Source organism: Hemicordylus capensis, chromosome 2 (genome assembly GCF_027244095.1).
Source record: "Hemicordylus capensis ecotype Gifberg chromosome 2, rHemCap1.1.pri, whole genome shotgun sequence".
NCBI lineage: Eukaryota > Metazoa > Chordata > Lepidosauria > Squamata > Cordylidae > Hemicordylus > Hemicordylus capensis.
The window spans coordinates 196,823,152-196,842,050 of record NC_069658.1 but is presented as its reverse complement, the minus strand read 5'-3'; the positions used below and the strand labels follow the sequence as shown (position 1 = coordinate 196,842,050).

General features: G+C 46.2%; 1 protein-coding gene across 6 annotated transcripts in view; it reads right to left on the bottom strand.

The window, feature by feature from the left end:
• The window catches only part of MARS1 (methionyl-tRNA synthetase 1), a 62,763-nt gene that overhangs the window by 18,212 nt on the left and 25,652 nt on the right, over positions 1-18,899 (bottom strand). For 5 of the 6 annotated variants that reach the window (XM_053295100.1, XM_053295098.1, XM_053295101.1 and 2 more), the window contains 11 exons: positions 15,747-15,948; positions 13,663-13,737; positions 13,331-13,501; positions 7,926-8,021; positions 6,173-6,290; positions 5,743-5,956; positions 4,206-4,337; positions 3,357-3,461; positions 2,742-2,925; positions 1,859-1,930; positions 379-405 (listed from right to left, as the gene is read on the bottom strand). In XM_053295100.1, the coding sequence (XP_053151075.1) occupies positions 379-405; positions 1,859-1,930; positions 2,742-2,925; positions 3,357-3,461; positions 4,206-4,337; positions 5,743-5,956; positions 6,173-6,290; positions 7,926-8,021; positions 13,331-13,501; positions 13,663-13,737; positions 15,747-15,948 (1,396 nt within the window). The remainder of the gene's footprint in view (positions 1-378; positions 406-1,858; positions 1,931-2,741; positions 2,926-3,356; positions 3,462-4,205; positions 4,338-5,742; positions 5,957-6,172; positions 6,291-7,925; positions 8,022-13,330; positions 13,502-13,662; positions 13,738-15,746; positions 15,949-18,899) is intronic. The other variant, XM_053295097.1, reaches the window with a different exon arrangement.

Here is an 18,899-nt window from a genome sequence, read left to right as displayed (position 1 = left end):
CAACATTAGTCTATGATGCAACCAAACAGAAGCAGGGGTGCCTGTGGGTCCGCTTACAACAGACACAGACTTGCAGTCTGGTGTCTACTTCATTGTTTACTGGGCCAGAGGTATAATCAATCTAGAGCGGAATCAGGTAGGGAATGAGGGCTGTGCATATACTGTAATGTGCACTGGAGTGGCAGCAATCTCCTATCCTTTGGATCCATCTTGCCCCAGACTTGCCAGAAGAGACTTTCCATTGTTATGGTTAAGAAACCACTGATCAATCTGTTTTGTGAACGAAAAGTGTCTTGTCCTCATGCAAGCATTAGAGCAGAGGGGGACCCACCCCACTCAGCATGCAGCAAGGAGAATCAGAGGGATAGCAAGCTTTACCTTCTGCTTCAATGGGATGTCTTCTAGCTGGAAAAGGATAAGAGGGAGCAAGACAAGACCCACGGAGGAGCAGAAAAAGGTAAGAGAAAGACAAGCAGTTAGGTACTAAAGAAGAGGAGAAAACTTTGTAAGCAGCCTGAAGTGCTATTAACCAAGACCCCCGCAAAGAACACCGAGGGGAGGCAAGAGGTGCTTGCTACACTTGAGGTATAGACATCCATCCACATCAGGCCAGCAGAGTGGACTCCAGCGTGCAGTTACTTTTATCACCCATTGTTCTGCATATATTGTTTTTAAAAGAAAAAAGCAGCTTTAAAATACTTTGAAATAAATAGACCTTGCCCTTTAGACCAGGCAAGGAATTCAGGAAGTCTGGCTGCTGTGGTTGCAGGTTACTAGTGTGGGAACTAATCCATAAAGTATTTTAGGGGGGAAGAAGTGATAAAGGCATTAAAACAGTTTCCCCCAAACTTCAGGCAGCAATTTTTCCATTTGCATATATGTCGCTCGCTCTCGTCCCGCTCTTCCCTACAGCTTACTTTTAGAATGTAGGAGAGCTAAGAATTATCCACTATCAGAGGAATCCATCATGTGCTTCTGTGTGAATCTTTGTTCTGGGTGATCCTCCCAATGAGGAGGCGGCAAACCCCGAACAGTAATTCATGCTGAGATCCAGCAGGCACCCTCCACTCAGGGCAGGCAATTCTGCTGCACCTAAGCATCTGGGAGTAAGTGGATGATCCGATCACACCAAACCCAGAGACTTGGCATAAATTGCCTGGCTTGAGAGGAGGCTGACTGAAAGGAAGCAAAGCCAGAGCAAGTGAATAATGCAGAGATGCAACGAGCAGCCTTATCTGTGGGTCGGTGCTTGTGTTCCAAGGAGCCTCTAACTATTAAGACAAGCCCTCTCCTGCAGCACATAAGTGTTTTTCTCATGCCACCCTATTATATAGTTTGGGAATCACTTTGTCAAGAGAACAATAGTAAAGTGTACAGGAATTGACAGGTACAGAGTACTGCAAAACAAGTGATCCACTTTCACTGCTAGGCGAGAGCGACTTAATCATTTTGCAAAGACCATCACTGCAGATCAAGTAGGTAGGACTGGGGAATCTACAGCACAGCAGTTGAGGAAATGTTTCCTGCTATGGAGACCATGGAGGGAACCCCAAACCTAGTAGTTCTTGAGCACTGCAGTTCCAAATGTGCTTTGTTACTAGTCTCATCCACCTTCGCATAGAGCAGAGGCTATTTGAAGTATTGATTCTCCGTCAACTGGCCTTCTGCGACAGTTGTTCCTTCTTTGTATCAAAAGTATAAAATGCCAATTATTTTAAGGAGCCTTAAGATGGGAAAGGGGTGCTCAGGAATGGAGGAAGGGGCATCTCTGTTGTGCAGAAAATAACCGTGCTCCCTATCACTGCATGAGGTTCTCCTGGGAGGCCCTGCACTCATGAGCTCAGCTGCCTCCTCTTACCTGGCCACCACCAAAGCGCTTCCGCAGGTTTTCAATTTGTTCACTCTCCAGCTTCTGGAACAGAGGAGTGACCTGGCAGAAAGTTAAGAGTCCCATGAACAATCCACTTGAGTATTCTGTGAGCAAATTCTGTGTGTACAGATCTGTGTGTGTTCTGCACGCTTACCATGTTAAAATATTGAACATCCTGAGTAATCTCTCTTTTCTATTTAAAGGTTCTTTTTGGGCAGAGATGGGAAGCCAGCGAAGTTGGGTGAGTGACAGATGGAGCTTAGATTCCATTCACCTCCTGTAGTATCATCCCTGCCTCTTTGACCATCAAGATCTTGCCAACACAATTCCAATTTTTAAAAACACTTCGGAGTCAGGCTAGGCATCAAGCATCATCACAATTATAATCAGGGTACTAACAAGATTCATTCAAGGAGGATTTCAGTGGATGGATCTCATTCACACCCATGTCTGACCAATGGCCATACTTGAGGTCAGGAAGGATTCCCCACCAAGTCAGCTGTGCTAGTCACTACTGTTTTGTTATTTAAATCTTCCTTTCTAGTGGCTCTGTTTGCTGAGCTATTTGAAGCAACTCTACTTGTTCACCTATCATGGTCTGGTCTGTGTTTATTGATCAAGGGTGGGGGCTAGTGAAAGGATGATCCTGCCTTGCCACAGAGTATAAATTATTATATTGGGGTCTCAACACTATGATAAATAAATCTTCTCCCTGACATGCTATGTCCAACCCCCTAACCAGCAGCGTTGAGATATAGATATGCCACCTCTCTTCTGCTACTTGTGAACACAAGGACTCCATCTAAGCTTAGGGAAGACTCTGCTGCACAGTTCCAGCATGAGCCCTAGAACCTCATTCCACAGCACCTACCGTGCCAATCTGATGTCCAGCAGGCAAGGTGCAGACAAAGTCATTGGTCAGTACGTTGTAGGCAGCAGGAATGAGCAGCTGCTCTTGGATAGCAGTGCTCACATTGGGCATGTATGGCTGCAGCATGACAGACAGCAGGGATGCAATGTTGACGGCCACCCCTATCACTGTGCCTGCCCACTTCCTAGGAAGATGAAAGAACCATAATTAGAAATTAAGAAGTGCCCGCTGGGTATGAAGGTGAGGAAGCAGCAGATTAGATCCCAGAACCAGAAGATTTATTGCATGTACAACTCACCTTCCTTTCATCATGGAACGTAATGCGATGTACATGGGTTTTCTAGACAGTCACCCATCCAAGCACTGACCAGACCTATGCCTGCTTAGCTTCAGCAAGGTGGATATATCATGTGCCATGGGACCATTTCAAAATACAAGGGGCAAGTGGAGAAAAGATGTGAACTTAAGGACAGAGACAGATTTTCCCAGCAACAGAATGTAACTCAGGAAACCGGGTACACCCCAAACAATAAAAAAGGGATTCTGTGTGGCTGACTATTTCAATGTAGAACAATCAGTCACGAAACAGGACATTTTTCTCAGGCCACACCTCACCTGTCTGCATCATTGCCCTTGATGTGTTTCCAGGGCTCATTGACCTGGAGGTACTGGTTGCCATGGCGAGCAACATTCAGGATGCTGCGCAGGGCATCTCGGATCCTGCAAGAGAAGAAGATTTGAGTGCTAAGAGGAGCCAACCCAGGTTAAATGAGCGCGTGGAAGTTACCTCAGCATTCTAGGTGCTGGGAAAGGCCAGCTACCCTCAGCCTTATAAGTAGTCACTTGCCTGGTTACTCAAGTTTTATAACAACTTTTAGGCAACTTTTTATAAAACCAGCTGAGATGGGTTTTCTTAAAGATTACCAAAAAGGAGTGATGTGTGGTTTTTTAGTATTTATATGTATGTGTGGGTCTGGGTGCATACATGTTCACATGTACGTGAAGGCAGACCAGTTGAAATTATTTATCGGGTTGATATAGTCTACCGGTTTTTGTAGCTTAATCGCCGACACAAACCTGAGTTATACCTCTTAAAAAGCCCTATAATAAAACAGCAAAACATGCACCTAGATAATATTAATTATATAGAACACAATGTGTGTCAGTGTTCAAGACTGCCTAGAAGAAATGGAGAGTTCTACATGTTGCATTTACTCTGTGATAACAAAGTGTTTCTGCACATGATCAGATGCTCTTTTTACTACTACACATACTTGGGGCATTTCTGGGTGAGCTATACCTTTATGTTAGCCAGAAGCAGAGTGAGAGGGTCTCTAGTTTTCCTTAGCCCACATATTGCTGCTGCCCATGACTGGAAAGAGCTCCTCCAATACAGATTCTGACTGCACCAGAGATGGCGGAAAGCCTAGAACCCGGCATGTGCCAGTAGCCCTAAGAACGTACTTGACCTTCTCCAACAACTGGTTGTACTGACGCAGCTCCAGTGTGATATGAGCCAGGAGGCGCTTGTCATCTGGACTCAACTCCATAGTGGGGACGTGTCCCCCGAAGAATTTGCACACAAACGACCCAGCTCTGGGGAAAAGATGACAAGAAATGGATGCGAAATGTGCACGAGGAATGAATTCTTTGAACTGTTAACTTTATTATCTCAGCTTAGCTTACAAAAAGCTCCACACAGAACAAAAATTATGATTTGGGGGGATACATTTTATTGCTTGTGTCACTACCTAATATTTTGTCCTATACGCTCATAGCTGGCTTTTCTTTTCTGGAGCACCAAACCTGTTCAAATACCGGCGTTTGAGCTGGTGTGCGCATGTGCCTTTAAAGAACAGGTAAGGAACTCCTTACCTGCTCCCCCCCCACCCGCCACCTTCCTCCCACCTGCACTTGTTTTAGAACAGCCATGCAGGGCTGCAGCGTTCCTTCCTGAAGCCCTGATTGGCGTCAGCACACACGGCATGTGCACCAGCCATTTGTGTGGTCAGCATTATGTTGCTGACCACGCAAATGGCCGGCGTGGCACACAGATGTGCACCGGGCATTTCCAGGCACTTCCTGTCTGCCACACACCGGGGCGGCTAGAAGGTATGCTACCACTCCGTGGGACTATTTTAAAACCAGAGTGCTAGCAGGGGAGGGTGGGTAAGAGCACCCTCTTTGGTCCTTAAAGCTATTTCCCCCTCCCACCTTCAGACTGGCAGTTGCCGGTTCTGTGCACATCCCTAGCATTCAGCACGCACATGCACACCTTAAGATTTTTCAAGGCCCATTAGGTTGCAATTGGGACATATGGCAAGTCATCAGAAGAGCAGTTCAGCTCATACAGAATCAGTCAAACCAATACTAGTAGCAGAATAAGATCCCAAGTATTCATGAATGGTTATGGCTATCACGCAATAGGGCTAGTAAGTAAAACACAATGCTTTAAGCTAAGTCAGAGACAGAACATGAGAGGATGGGCCATCCGACCACTGTTTCCTCTAAGACATGCACACAAGTTTTTGTCCACAGTTCATTTTAGATCCCGCTCAGGTTGAATTGGGAAGGCTCCACTCTGAATGCATGTGCATACACACCGCCTTGATACTGCCACCTAGAACAAAACTCATTCCACACAGAGATGAAAAAAATTAGAGGGACCACTGCATCCAACACTTCTGAAACAGCAAATATAGAATGGAAGTAAGGAGAAGATTTATGATAGTTTTGGAAATTCCAAAGTGCATGAGGTATTTCATTCCTGTTTTGAAGTGGCTTATATGCAATTATTAACAAATTGATACATTACACAATGCAAGACTATGAAGATCTGTACCCACTGAAAATATTCAGATAATCAAATCAATGTATGTGCTGGATAAAATGCCACAAATACAGTTTGTACCCTGCTTCTTGGTGCTCTAGAGCACCACTAGACTGGTGTGCTTTACTCTCATTGCAAACTTGATGCACTCCCCACCTTCCGCTCAGTCACCTGTTAATAAAGTTGCCAAGGGTGTTGAGCAGCTCAGAGTTGTTTTTAAGCATGAGATCACTCCAGGAGAAAGCGCTGTCCTGGCTCTCTGGACGCATGTAAAGAAGGTAGAAGCGCCAGATGTCTGCAGGGATGCCCGTGTCCTTGGCCATGTCTCCAAAGACACCCACACCACGGCTCTTAGAGAATTTGCCATCCTCATAGTTCAAGTATTCTGCAGAGAGAATGGAACATTGGTAAGAGTCCAAGAGAGTCTTTAAAGCTCCAACTCAATAGCCCCACATAAAGGTGACTGGAACTCACAGGCTCTTGATCTGATCTTTCAAAGGACAACCTAAGAACAACCTGCAGCCTAGATTCAAGCCAGCAACTTTAGGGCCAGAAATGGAAGAGTGAAAGGTGGGGCCCAATGTATTCCCCCCAGTAGTACCTGTTGCAATGAGGTGGTTGACTAGGGTATAGTTGTCCTCTGTACCCAGCAACGAGCAAGGAAACACAACACTGTGGAATGGGACATTGTCTTTGGCCATGAAGTTATACAGTTGAACCTGAAGAAAAGTGAAATATGGCTTGATTTGCAGATAGGCATGCTTCCTTTTGAAATTTATTTACCGATAAAATTCTTACCCCATCTTTCTCAGTTAGGACCCAAGGCAACTCACCATCAATTAAAAAATATATAACAACAACTAAAACAACCCAATAGATCAAACCAGCATATTCAAAACAGAAACAAGAATTAGATCCAAGAGATTATATTGGCTTCTGTATGATGCATTTCAACAAACAAGTCTTTAACAGAAACAGGCAGAGATGGAACCACATATAAGGGAGAGAGTTCTAGAGTGCAGGAGAAACAGAAAAATACCTCTCCCGTGTAAACTTGAGAAGAGCCTCCAAAGGAGTCGAAATATGCAGGAATGCCTCTCTGAAAGTTCTTAATGGCTGGGCAGATTCATGCTGGGGAAGGCAGTCCTTCCAAGTATCTTAGGCAAAAACCACTTACGGCTTCAGAGATCATAACAAGCACTCTGAATCTTATTGGAAGCAAACTGGCAACCAATGCAGTCATACTAGACCAGGCGTTACAACTGCCTGAAATCTTATACCAATTAGGACTCCCATGGCTAGGCCTGTAAAACACACACACACACACACACAGAGTCAAAGATGGGCAAAAGCCTCCCAGGGATATTCAGGATATTTGCCTGAATATCCAGGCTCAAGGCCAGGTCCCAAAGGATCTCAGGCAGCAAACTGCAACCTCAAGGGGAATGGAAACTTGTTCAGAACAGGCTGACATACAAATGAATCAATTGTTCTCCTAAACAGAAGAGCCACCATCTTGTTTAGATTCAATTTCAGCTTGTTTACCCACATCCATTCTTTGCCTCTCTCCAAGCAGATTCAGAACATTCATTGCTTCTCCATCTGAGGATGGCACAGAAATATAGAACTGAGTGCCATCAGCATACTGATGGTACCAACACCAGATCTCTGGATGACTTTTTCCAGCAGTTTCATGTAAGTGTTGGAAAGCATGGGAAACAAGACTGAACCCTGCAGGACACCATAAGCCAAGGTGCCGAGCAGGTATTCCACAGCACTACTCAAAGTATTTCCAGCACTTCTGGAAACATCCTTACAGGAAGGACCAGGATCACTGTGCCTCGTAGTCCCATCCCTGCAAGGTGATGCAAGCCATTTTATCTACAAAACACCACACAAACTGGTTACAGAGGTAGCATCTGAAATATTAGATGGGTCATGATGTAAAAGGCGACAAGCTGCCTTAAGAAGCTCTTCTGGATGGTCTCCTCTTCCTCCCCACATCCTGTACTGCCCATAATGGCTGCATTTCTTGTGGTTACCTTTTTATTATGCTTCATAATAACCAGAAGAATAGATGCTAGGACAACATGTGGTGGTGTAGGGAAAGCACTTATCTCAAAACGGTGTCCCCAGTGCCTAGATTACATCCATATGCCAGATGTAAGTTTGCCTGGATCCTGATTGCAAAAATAGGAAATGCCTGCACATCCCTCGGAGCTATTGTGAAAGGTGGGGTATAAACTGAAAAACACAAATCTGTAACCCATCTAGAATTGCTTTCTTAGCCTTCCTTCTACTGTAAAGAAAACTGCCCTTCAGTAGCAAGTGCCCAAAGTTAGCGATCTTGTCACCTGCCCTGGATTTTTCCACCATTTCTCCCACTGATTGGTGTAATTGGCTGTAATGGATAGGTAGCCAATGGGGGCATCAAACCAGACATAGAACACCTGTGAAACGAGATAAAAAGAGAGGTAACAGACCAAGTAGCCAGACCACTAATTACATACTCATCCAATGCACATTTCCTGCCCAACATACGTACATCCCTCCCCCCCACCCCTCTCTCTCATGAATATGAAGATTTCTCCTTCCTGCTGAACCTCCCCTGGGAAAGAACAGTGTTACAACTAGTTATACTTCAGCAACATTCCAGCCTGCTCCAAGAGACCAGGGTCTGGCATCTGGTCTGAGAAGACAACTAGTGAGCCACAACAGAAGGGAGCATTGGTTCACTTACCATGAAGGCTTCTTCTGGTTGCTGTAGTCAAGGACATCTCCATAGGTGATACCCCTCACTAGCTCCAAGGCAAGACTCTCCCTACTCAAGCCTGAGGGGGATAGCCCCACCCCAGTTCTTTGAGGCCAAGTTACAAAAGGCAACATGACAAGTGACATGATATAGGAAACAGAAAACAGCATATAAACCTTAGAAACAGTAATAATAAACCAACATAGAAACCAATGGTCATAAGGAACAAACATGAGCCCTAACAGCAGACTAGGAGTATCACAGAAAGAGTGCATCAGTAAAGGTTTGTGCCATCCAGTTCTTTAGTGCAAGGCAGAAAAAAATAAAAAAACACTGACAAAAATGTTCTCTCACAAACAGACAAGTGTGCCAAGCCAGGTGGTCCGAGATGTCCTTGACCCCAGCAACCAGAAGAAGCCTTCACGGTAAATGAACCAATGCTCCGTTCTCGGTTGCTGGGGTCAAAAACATCTCTATGGGACATACCACAGCCTGTACTTCGCCCAGGGAAGGAGCATCCTTGTCTATTCCTAGGGACACCTGTTGCAGCACTCCTTCCGAATGCTGCTTGTACTGAACCACAAGAGTCTATCTTATAATGTTTGGTAAGTGTTGATGGGCTCCTCCACATCTCTGCCTTATAGATTCCTTGTATGTGGGCATTCGTGGACAGGTGGCTGAGGTTGCTGCCGACTTCGTTGAATGAGCAGCGATGTGTGTAGGAGGCCTGAGATGCTGCACATCCTATGTGAGTGCTATGCAGGCCCTAATCCATCTGGCAATGGTAGACGATGTCACAACTGTTCTCATAGATCCAGGAAGGAAGGAAACAAAGAGAGAATCCATTGTTCTGAAAGATTATTATTATTAATTCAATTTCTATACCGCCCTTCCAAAAATGACTTAGGGCGGTTTACACAGAGAAATAATAAACAAATGTATTTAAGGCAACGTCGCACATCTAACTTGTGCCACCGTTTTTCCAGCGGGTGCACTGGACATGGGCAGAATAATGGGAGGAAAATGTCCTGTGATTGATGAAATGAAGACGCCGCCTTAGTCTGCACAAAGGGGTCCAGAATAAGGTGCATAGACAATTGCTGGAAAATAAAATACGATTTGTGAATTGAAAGTGCCTGTAATTCTGCAGACATAATGGCAATCAAGAATGCCAGTTTAAAAGGCAAGATACATATAGGAATGAATGTTAAGGGCTCAAAGGGTAGAGACTAAGGCCTTTAACACTGTAAGTCCAATGTGGGGAAGTAGTGAACTGTTGGTGGAGAGCTAAGTGTGGCCCCTTGGAGAAACCTCTTCAGGTGAGGATGCATATGTAGAGACTTAGCCAAAATGCCTGATATGAGGCCCACTAAGAATGCTGCTTGCCTCTTAAGAGTGTTTGGCTTCAGGCCGCGCTCTAGTCCCTCTTGTAGGAACTGTAGCAGGTGCTGAATTGACGCCTCACCCAGAGGTACAGAATGGTGTGCCGCCCATCTCAAAAACACTCTCCACGTGCGTTGGTATATCCGATTTGTTGAGAATCTAATGCGATGTCATGATAGTCTCTAACACCTTATCAGAATATCCCTGCTAACTCAAGATTCACCTCTCAGTTTCCATGTGGCAAGCTGCAACCAGTCCAGATTTGGGTGTTGTACTGGACCCTGAAGGAGCAAGTCCCGAGTTACTGGCAGAAACCATGGTTCCATGGCTGTCAGATGCAAAAGTTCTGCGAACCATGGCCTCCTGGGCCAGAACGGAGCCACCAGAATCACTCTTGCCCTTAGAAGATGTATTCTTCTCTACACCCTTGCCAGCAGAGGTGTAGGTGGAAATGTGTAGAGGAGACCTTTTGGCCACGGAGTCGACAGCACATCTATATCTTCTGCTCCCCTGCAAGGGAATCTCACCCTGAATCTCAGCAACTGCGCATTTTGAGGCACTGCGAATAAGTCCATAATGGGCATTCCACATCCTTGGGCTATCTGCTGAAAAATCTTTGGGTTCAGAGACCATTCGCCCGGCATCAGATCCTCCTGACTCAACCAGTCGGCCAGCTGATTTAGATCTCCCTTGACGTAGTGGGCTATCAGGGACCCTAGGTGCAACTCCGCCAGCTGATTAGAAAGACCACTTCCTTGTGAAGGGATTTTGATCTTGTTCCCCCTTGGTTTACTTGGGTTTTCGCCGTCATGTTGTCCATTCTTACTATGACGTGGTACCCATGCAGAGTCTGTTGAAAAGCTCTCAGAGCTAAGCAGATGGCTCGCAGCTCCAGCCAATTTATACTGTAGCACTTTTCTTGTAGAGACCATGTACTTTATGCTGACAACTGTTGGCAGTGCACACACCAGCCCCTGTTGCTGGCGTCCGTAGTTACTATCAGCCTGGGGGTGGGTGGGTCCAGAAACTGCTTTCCTTGCAGTAGGTTCTGTGGTCACCACCATCTGAGACACAGCCACCATCTGAGACACAGATGACCTGGGGAAGTAAGTGTAGTAGTATGTGCCTCTTTTCTGCAATGGCAGACTGATACTGTAATAGGAACCACTGCAGGCCTCTTAAATGAAACCTCACCCATGGGACAGCTTCCAGTGTCGTGACTATCAGGCCTAAAATCCTTGCCAGTGTGAGGAGTAACACTGAGGGGGCTGGATCTCCGAGGTGATGGTCAGGAATCAATCCTGGGGAAGAAAAAAAAGACGGTTCTGTATCCTATCAATTAGAACCCCCAGGTGTTGAAACCTGGGCAATGGGACCAGATGACTTTTTTCTCAGTTGATCAGGAACCCATGTTCCTTTAGCTTTGAAAGAGTTGATAACAGAGTTAAGCAACTACAGGCCCGTCTCCAACCTTCCGTGGCTGGGCAAGGTAACTGAGAAGGTGGTAGCCTCCCAGTTCCAGGCTGTCTTGTAGGAAACTGATCTAGACCCATTTCAGACTGGCTTTTGGGCAGGCTATGGAGTGGAGACTGCCTTGGTGGACCTGATGGATGATCTCCAATTGGGAATTGATAGAGGAAGTGTCACTGTTGGTCCTTTGGGATCTCGGAGGCTTTCGATACTATTATTATTAGGTTATTGTTTAATGTGGAGCCCACTTGCCAGCTTTTTAACCACAAGTGTCTCCTACCTACTACAGATGCTCTAGCAGAAAATCTAATCAAGTCCAGAGTGGCAGCTGCCACAAATGCCTGTGCTTTCTGAATTTGTACTAACTGCTGCCTCCTTTTTACTATTTTTACATCCCTTGGCACCAGAGAACCAGATATGAGTTATGCTACTGGTGCATCTGCACATGGGCTTTTTAACAAATCTGCCTGCTCCTGCTGAAAACAATAAAAGCGGTTCACCATGGCCATTGGATTCCTATTTATTGCAGGCAGAAGTCATTCCTGCTTAATAGCCTCTGTAAAGACTTCAGGCATTGGCAACAACATGTCCCTAGGTTTTGCACTAGGGAAAACCAGGTCCCTTTTAGCTGACCGCACTGACTCTAGTGTCACCTTTGCAACCCAATTGTGGCAATTACTCTAGACCTAAGTGGGTTAGTCTTCTGAGACAAACAGGTGCTGCGAAACATTGCCAGAGTCACGATCTTCCTCCTGACCATTCACCCTCCTCGTCAGGGACAGTGTCAGGGTCATGATTTTCACCATTTGCCCTATCTGTCTCCCCTCAGGAGACAGATTTGGTGAATCATGTCCACAATAGCATTTCTGAAGAAGGCCTGCCACTCAGAGGGAACTGCTTTTGCATGCTGGGGCCTGACTGTGAGAAACCCATGGGGGTGAGTGGGTGGGTTACTCTCCCCCATGAGAGATCTCACCAGCTGCTTGGTCTGTTAATCCCAGTTCTGGTCCCATGCTGCCCCCTATTACCTCAACTGCTGCCGATGCCTTTCTAATGGCCCACTTTGAAGTTTCTCCCTCTTCAGAGCCCTTTTCTCCCACCCGTGCAGTAACAGAGCCATTTGCAGCTGCTCGCACCATTACGGAGCTGTTTGCTGCTGCACCTATCTTCTCTGATGCTCCCCAAGCCCTCATCTCTGCCAAGGTGGGAGGAAGCTTCGGAAGGCAGAGAGTCTCTGCCTCATGAAGGCCTGCTGTAAGGATCGATGGGGCTCTGGAGCTCCCCGCCTGCTCCAACGTTCTGCCTCTCTCTGAGGTGTGCTGGACCGCTGAGCTGTGAGCCTTGTGGCCCGAAGGTGGGAGACTCATGGCGGCCTCGGCAGCATTTGGCCTGGGTGGCCAGTGCTGACGCTTTCAGTAGGGGCAATTTTGGAGGTGGCGGTCCGGGCACTCTGGTCACCCCAGGGAAGCCACCCTGTCCCTTACCCTTAGGGACGAGGATCATCTTGTACCTTCTTGCATGCTCCATAGCAGGGAGGAAGGGTGTGGGGGAGGCTTGAAAATTTAAAGTAAGGTGGTCGTCTTTTTTTTTTTTTAGATAGAAACTAGAGAAGTAGTAAAGACTGAAGATCTAAACAAAAAAGAGACAGTAATAAGAGTAATAATAGGTATAAAGTAGAGGAGAGAACTTTTAGGCTGTCTGCAGCTATGCAGGACAGAAAGAACTGGGGCGGGGCTATTCCCCTCAGGCTTAAATATGCGTGTTTTTCTATTTAGCTAATCAAAACTGTTCTGCCTTGGAGCTTGTGAGGGGTATAACCCATGGAGATATCCTTGACCCCAGCAACCGAGAACTTCCTGTTCCTAGACTCTATACGGTTTTAACCAGGTCCCCCCCCCACTCTTCAGCCCCTCCTTAACCTTTCCTGCTTTTAAAGTTCCTTCAACCACCATGTTTATAAGTTTTCAGTCTGTTGAACCAGGAGATGGAGGTGTTGTTTTCTGTGGATTATTTTTTTCCTATGGGACCACCAAAAGAAACAGCCTTGCCTTCTGCTTGCACCATTGCTGGGGAAACACACACACTCCAATACTATGAAAAGATTCAGCACTAATCTCAGTTCCCAAGTTCCCAAAGCTCCACTCCATTGCTCACCTTGTCACGGAAGCCATCCAAAGGGACTGGCGTGCCCCACTTTAGATCACGAGTGATACAACGTGGCTTGAGCCCATCACGGATCCAGGAGCCAGTGATGTATCTTGCATTAGGGGTCCAGTCTCCTGTGGACTGGGACAGGGCCAGCCACTTCTCCAGGCGGTCTTCCAACTGGTATTGGAGAGATCAGAGACATCCTGGCTATTATGTAGCTAGTTCTAGTGTTTGCTGCCGCTGATAATGGTGCTAAGCAAATAGCCTAGTGTATAATTGCATAGTCTTTTACAGGAACCATTCCTTCTAGAGATGGCAGGCACACAAGACAGACTCACCTTGGGCAGATCCAAGAAGAGGTGCTGGGAGGCTTTGACCACAGGGGTCCCTTGACAGACTTTGCACACTGGTTTCTGCCAAAAGAAGGAGACACCATGATATGCTTGGCTCAAGCCCAGAAAACAGATAATATGTAGGAAGCAATGTGAATTCCCTATGTAGGATCTTTATATGTTCAAAATTCTGTACGTACACATACTGGAAACTCTCTTATTGGCCGCAACTTCCCAGCATGCACACACTGCACGAGCACAAAGCAGATGCACTTGTGTGGAATCGTTGCAGGTGACAATCTAGATGGGACAGGTGCAATTTCCAGTACATAATTATTCAATGGTTGATGTGCCTTCCCTACAGAGATCTAAAACTCTTCAAGACATTCAGGTGGGACTTGTGGCAGCCAAGAAAAGACTCACAACTTAATGTCCTCCTGGACAAGTCTTGAATTCTGTATGTCCTGCTAATATCAACTGTATGCTAATACAGGAGACCCTCGTTATCCGCAGTTTCACAGACCACGGTTTCATGTCTCTGCAAATGGGTCTTAGCCACGCAGTTTCTTTATCTGTGGCAGGAAATGCAGGCAATTTTTGCCTCTCCGCAGCTCCTGAATGGCCAGAAAGGACTTCTGATGTCATTTCTGGCTGCCATTTTGAAGCACAGAACCATTCTGTGGCTCTTTTTAATTGTTTAAAATTAAAAGAAAAGTAAGAGGAATGGGGGGAGCATTCTTGGAGAACAAGGTGCTATGCTTTTCTATCCTTATTTCTACTCTCTTCCTGCTTTGACTTAAAAAAAAAAAAAAAAGACTAAGGAACCTGACCCCTGGATTCTCATAGAGGTTAAGGTTTCTTTATTTTATTCCCATATTCACTATAATTGGCAGGAACAGAACCCCTGCAAATAAAGACAGCCTCCTGTACTACCAATCTTAGATCTCTTCTCTCGCTGTGCAAGAAGGCATCCTCAAGACAGGCTGTGATCCTCAGCTCACACCAATTAGACAGGGCTATGCAAAATTAGGCTATTTTCCATCTCATCATTGACCTCCGTCTTTCTTACTTCTGGTCCTTAGATCTCTTCTTCTTCTATTACTCATGACAGCTAAATACAAAATCGTGTACCTCTGAATACCAGTTACCAAGTCCAAACAAAGGGAAAGGTCTTCATCTTCCTACTCTGCTTGTGGCCTTCCAAGAACGATCTGGCTGGCCACTGCTGGCAACAGAATGCCGGGCTAAACGGATCCTAGACTGTCCAGGCAAGGTGATATAATCCAATATAGCATTGTTTTACAACTGGAACAGAATGTCTAACCTAGTACAGATACTATTGTCTCAAACCAATGCTGAAAGGAGTCTGGACCCAAAGCATTCTAAAACTGATACTGCAAAATCCAATGATTTAAGATACTTGCCTCAATTAAATTCCACTCTTGGTGAATGAAAAATTGCCTTTTTTTCTTGTTTGCAGTATACAGACCCATGAGTGCTAGTGCATCATAATGAGTATAAGATTGCAGTAAATAAGGAAGTCCCTAGTTCAAGTTTTGCCTATTGATGCGGATGCACTAAGTGGCCTTAAGCTTGGTGCTTCAGCTGCCATCTCAGACAGCTGTCATACGGACTTCTGAGAATATACTTGAAACACATTGAAGACTCAACGCCAATGGGCCATTGCTCAGTGGCAGAGTACCTGCCTTGCGTGCAGAAGGCCTCAGGCTCAATCCCTGGCATCTCCAGGTAGGTCTGGGAGACACTCCTGCCTGAAAGCCAATGCCAGTCACTACTGAGCTAGATGGACTAATGGTCTGACTCAATATAAGGCAGCTTCCTATGTTCTGGACTCTAAAGTGTTCTATAAATAATAAGTATTCTTATGGGTGTCATCTAGGCCTGAGAAGGGAATGTGGACACGCTCTGTAGGGAGGAGAAGTGGTATACTCTATTGCAGTGCAGGTGGGATGGACAGTCAGGGTTCCATCATCATTTCTGGGGAACAGGAGCATATTTTGGTAATTTAGGGCTGGGAGAAAGAGAAATGCCAAGTGCATAGGTTTGCATAGTTGTACTAACAGTAGCACCTTTAGCTCAGTGGCATTGATCAGTTTTCCACATTTGTCACACTGGTCCCCACGGGCCTCTTCATAGTTGCAGAAAGGGCAGGTGCCTTCCACAAAGCGATCAGCCAGGAACCGCACACACTTCTCACACTTCAACTGATCCACTGTCTCAGTTAGCAGGTAATTGCGCTCCAACAACTGCTGGAAAATGTTCTGGGCTATCCTGAGATTGGGGGCGGGGGAGAGAAGAGGACATAGGTTGAGGTATCTTCAATCTTTACAAGCATCCCTTCTTCCAAATAAATAAAAATCAGGAGAACATAACAGTCAGTTAAGAATTATATGCTGTGTATGACACACTCTGTGCATATAAGGATCCAATCCATACATGGCAAGCAGTCACACTAGTATCTGCATAGGCTTGTAGTGTGAATATCACAGCTCAGTTGTCAATCAGCTATAAATCAGCCGAGTGCCTCTCCAGACCATATTAATTTGGTTACATGTTGCTGAATCTTGCATCATGTGATCTGGCCCTCTTGCATGAGCCACTTATCTTCCTCTTTCCCCCTCTGATGACATATTGTGGTCTGAGTGGTGTAGGGTAACCTGATGGGGACTAGAGGATAGGTATTATATTCATTTATTTATTTGATTTATATACCACCCTTCCGAAGTGGCTCAGGGCAGTTTACAATTAAAACAAGCCTCTAAAACAATACAAAGCTAAAACAAAACAATATAGTAACAATTAACAATTTAAAACAGCAATTAAACAGTTTACAGTAATTAAAAGCCCCCAAATTGGGTTAGAATTTAAAAACCCTGGAAAGCCAGGCCAAAGAAATATGTTTTGAGGGCTCTCCTGAAGGCTAATAAAGAATTCAAATTATGGATTTCCGCAGGGAGCGCATTCCACAGCCCCGGAGCAGCTATAGAGAAGGCCCGCCTCTGAGTTACCACCAGACGAGCTGGTGGTAACTGGAGACGAACCTCCTCAGATGACCTTAATGTGCGGTGGGGATCACGCAGAAGAAGGCGCTCTCTAAGGTAACTCGGGCCTAAGCCGTTCAGGGCTTTAAAGGTAATCACCAGCACTTTGTATTTTGCCCGGAAACATATCGGCAGCCAGTGCAATTGTTTCAAAATAGGTGTAATATGGTGTCTCCGGGTTACCCCAGAGACCAATCTGGCTGCCGCATTCTGAACTAATTGAAGTTTCCGAACTACGTACAAAGGCAGCCCCACGTAGAGCGCATTGCAATAGTCAAGCCGGGAGGTTACCAGCTGGTGCACCACTGTTTTGAGGTCATCCTCCTCAAGTAATGGACGCAGCTGTCGAATCAGCCGAAGCTGATAGAAAGCACTCCTGGCCATGGCCTCCACCAGAGAAACCAGGGTGAGGCCTGGGTCCAGGAGTACTCCCAAGCTGCGCACCTGCTCCTTCTGGGAGAGTGTAATTCCATCCAGCACAGGGACTTCTAACTCACTCCTCAGATTCTGAGCACCTCCGTCTTGCTTGGATTCAGCTTCAATTTGTTCTCCCTCATCCAGCCCATTACTGCCTGTAGGCAGGCATTTAAAGAGTGAGTGCCATTTCCTGAAGATGAAAAGGAGAAGTAGATTTGGGTGTCATCAGCATACTGATAACACCCAACACCAAATCTCCTGATGACCTCACCCAGCGGTTTCATGTAGATATTAAAAAGCATTGGTGACAGAATGGAGCCCTGAGGGATTCCATATATCAGCTCCTGCTTTGAGGAGCGACTGTCACCAAGCTCCACCATCTGGGATCTACCCGAAAGATAGGAACGGAACCACTGCAAAGCAGTGCCCCCTATTCCCAACTCCTCCAGGCGACCCAGAAGGATACCATGGTCGATGGTATCGAATGCCGCCGAGAGATCCAAGAGGACCAACAGAGTCACACTCCCTCTGTCGATTCCCCGGTAAAGGTCATCCATCAGGCCGACCAAGGCTGTCTCAACCCCATAGCCCGTTCTAAAGCCAGTTTGAAATGGTATTACCTCACAGAAGGAGGCTGAACTAAATGACTGTGTGATCACTTCCAACAATTTAAGTAAATGGGAGCAACTTCAGGATTTGCATCTGTAAAGATTAACACACTCAGACACTCACTGTACTTCTACCCATTCAGAAATGGGAATGAAACTCTTGTTTTCATTTGCGTCATTTTTTCACGAAACAAGATGTGCCCGCAACCAGTGAAACAAAGTGGCTAGGAAGCCAGGATTGTAGCCTACATACTCAACATGTCATGTAGGTAAGTCCCTACAGATTATATGACGCATCCAATGACCTGCATCAGCCTCACTGGCACCATAGCTTCCTTTGTGACATGTCAGTGGCAACTATACAGCATTACTCAAAAAGGAGAGAACTCTCACCTCAACTCAGCATCTGCAAAGACAGCTTCCAAAGCAACCACTGCCCCCTCTCAGTGACCTATTAACTCAGCTTCCTTTTTAAGTCACTAGCCCACAGGAAATGGCTGCTATTGCTCACCCCTCCCACCACACACACACACACACACACACCCCTCACTCTTTCACAACAAAACCAATTTTTGGCAAGAGCAATTCTGAGTGCTCAGTTTGAGTGGAAGGAGGCTCATATATGTTTTAAACCACAGATTAAGGTCGTTCTCATGACCACTGCAGCCCAGCAAGGAGGAAGGCAAGATCAAGCTTACACCCCCCACCACATGTCCCAGCTGTCTCCTGCCGCAGGGCTCAAGCACTCACATGAGTGGCTCTCCCAGGAGCCACGCAGCCATCTGGAGGCCACGAAAATGTTTCCCGGTTTCCAAATATCCCTAGATGTACAGTATGAGGAGTGCAGTGCTTGAGGAATTTCTCCTCAAGCCAATTGCTCTAGGCGCCCAGCTTTGTGTCTGCTCAGGCTGCCTGACACACAACTCCGGACCTGGGTAAAAGGGCAGGTGAAAACCTTGGGCTACCCAGGGAGGCAGCGCCAGGATTGGCCTCAATCCTGGCACTTCACATGAGCAGCCCTACCCCAGTAAGGCTGCCCAAGCCTAGGTTGGGTTGCTCATGTGAACAGCCTCACTAAACAGCTGTGTGCTCTTAAAGGTAGGGGTGTGTGTGTGGGCTTGTTTAACAGACAGTCCTTTGCAGTCATGGAGATTTC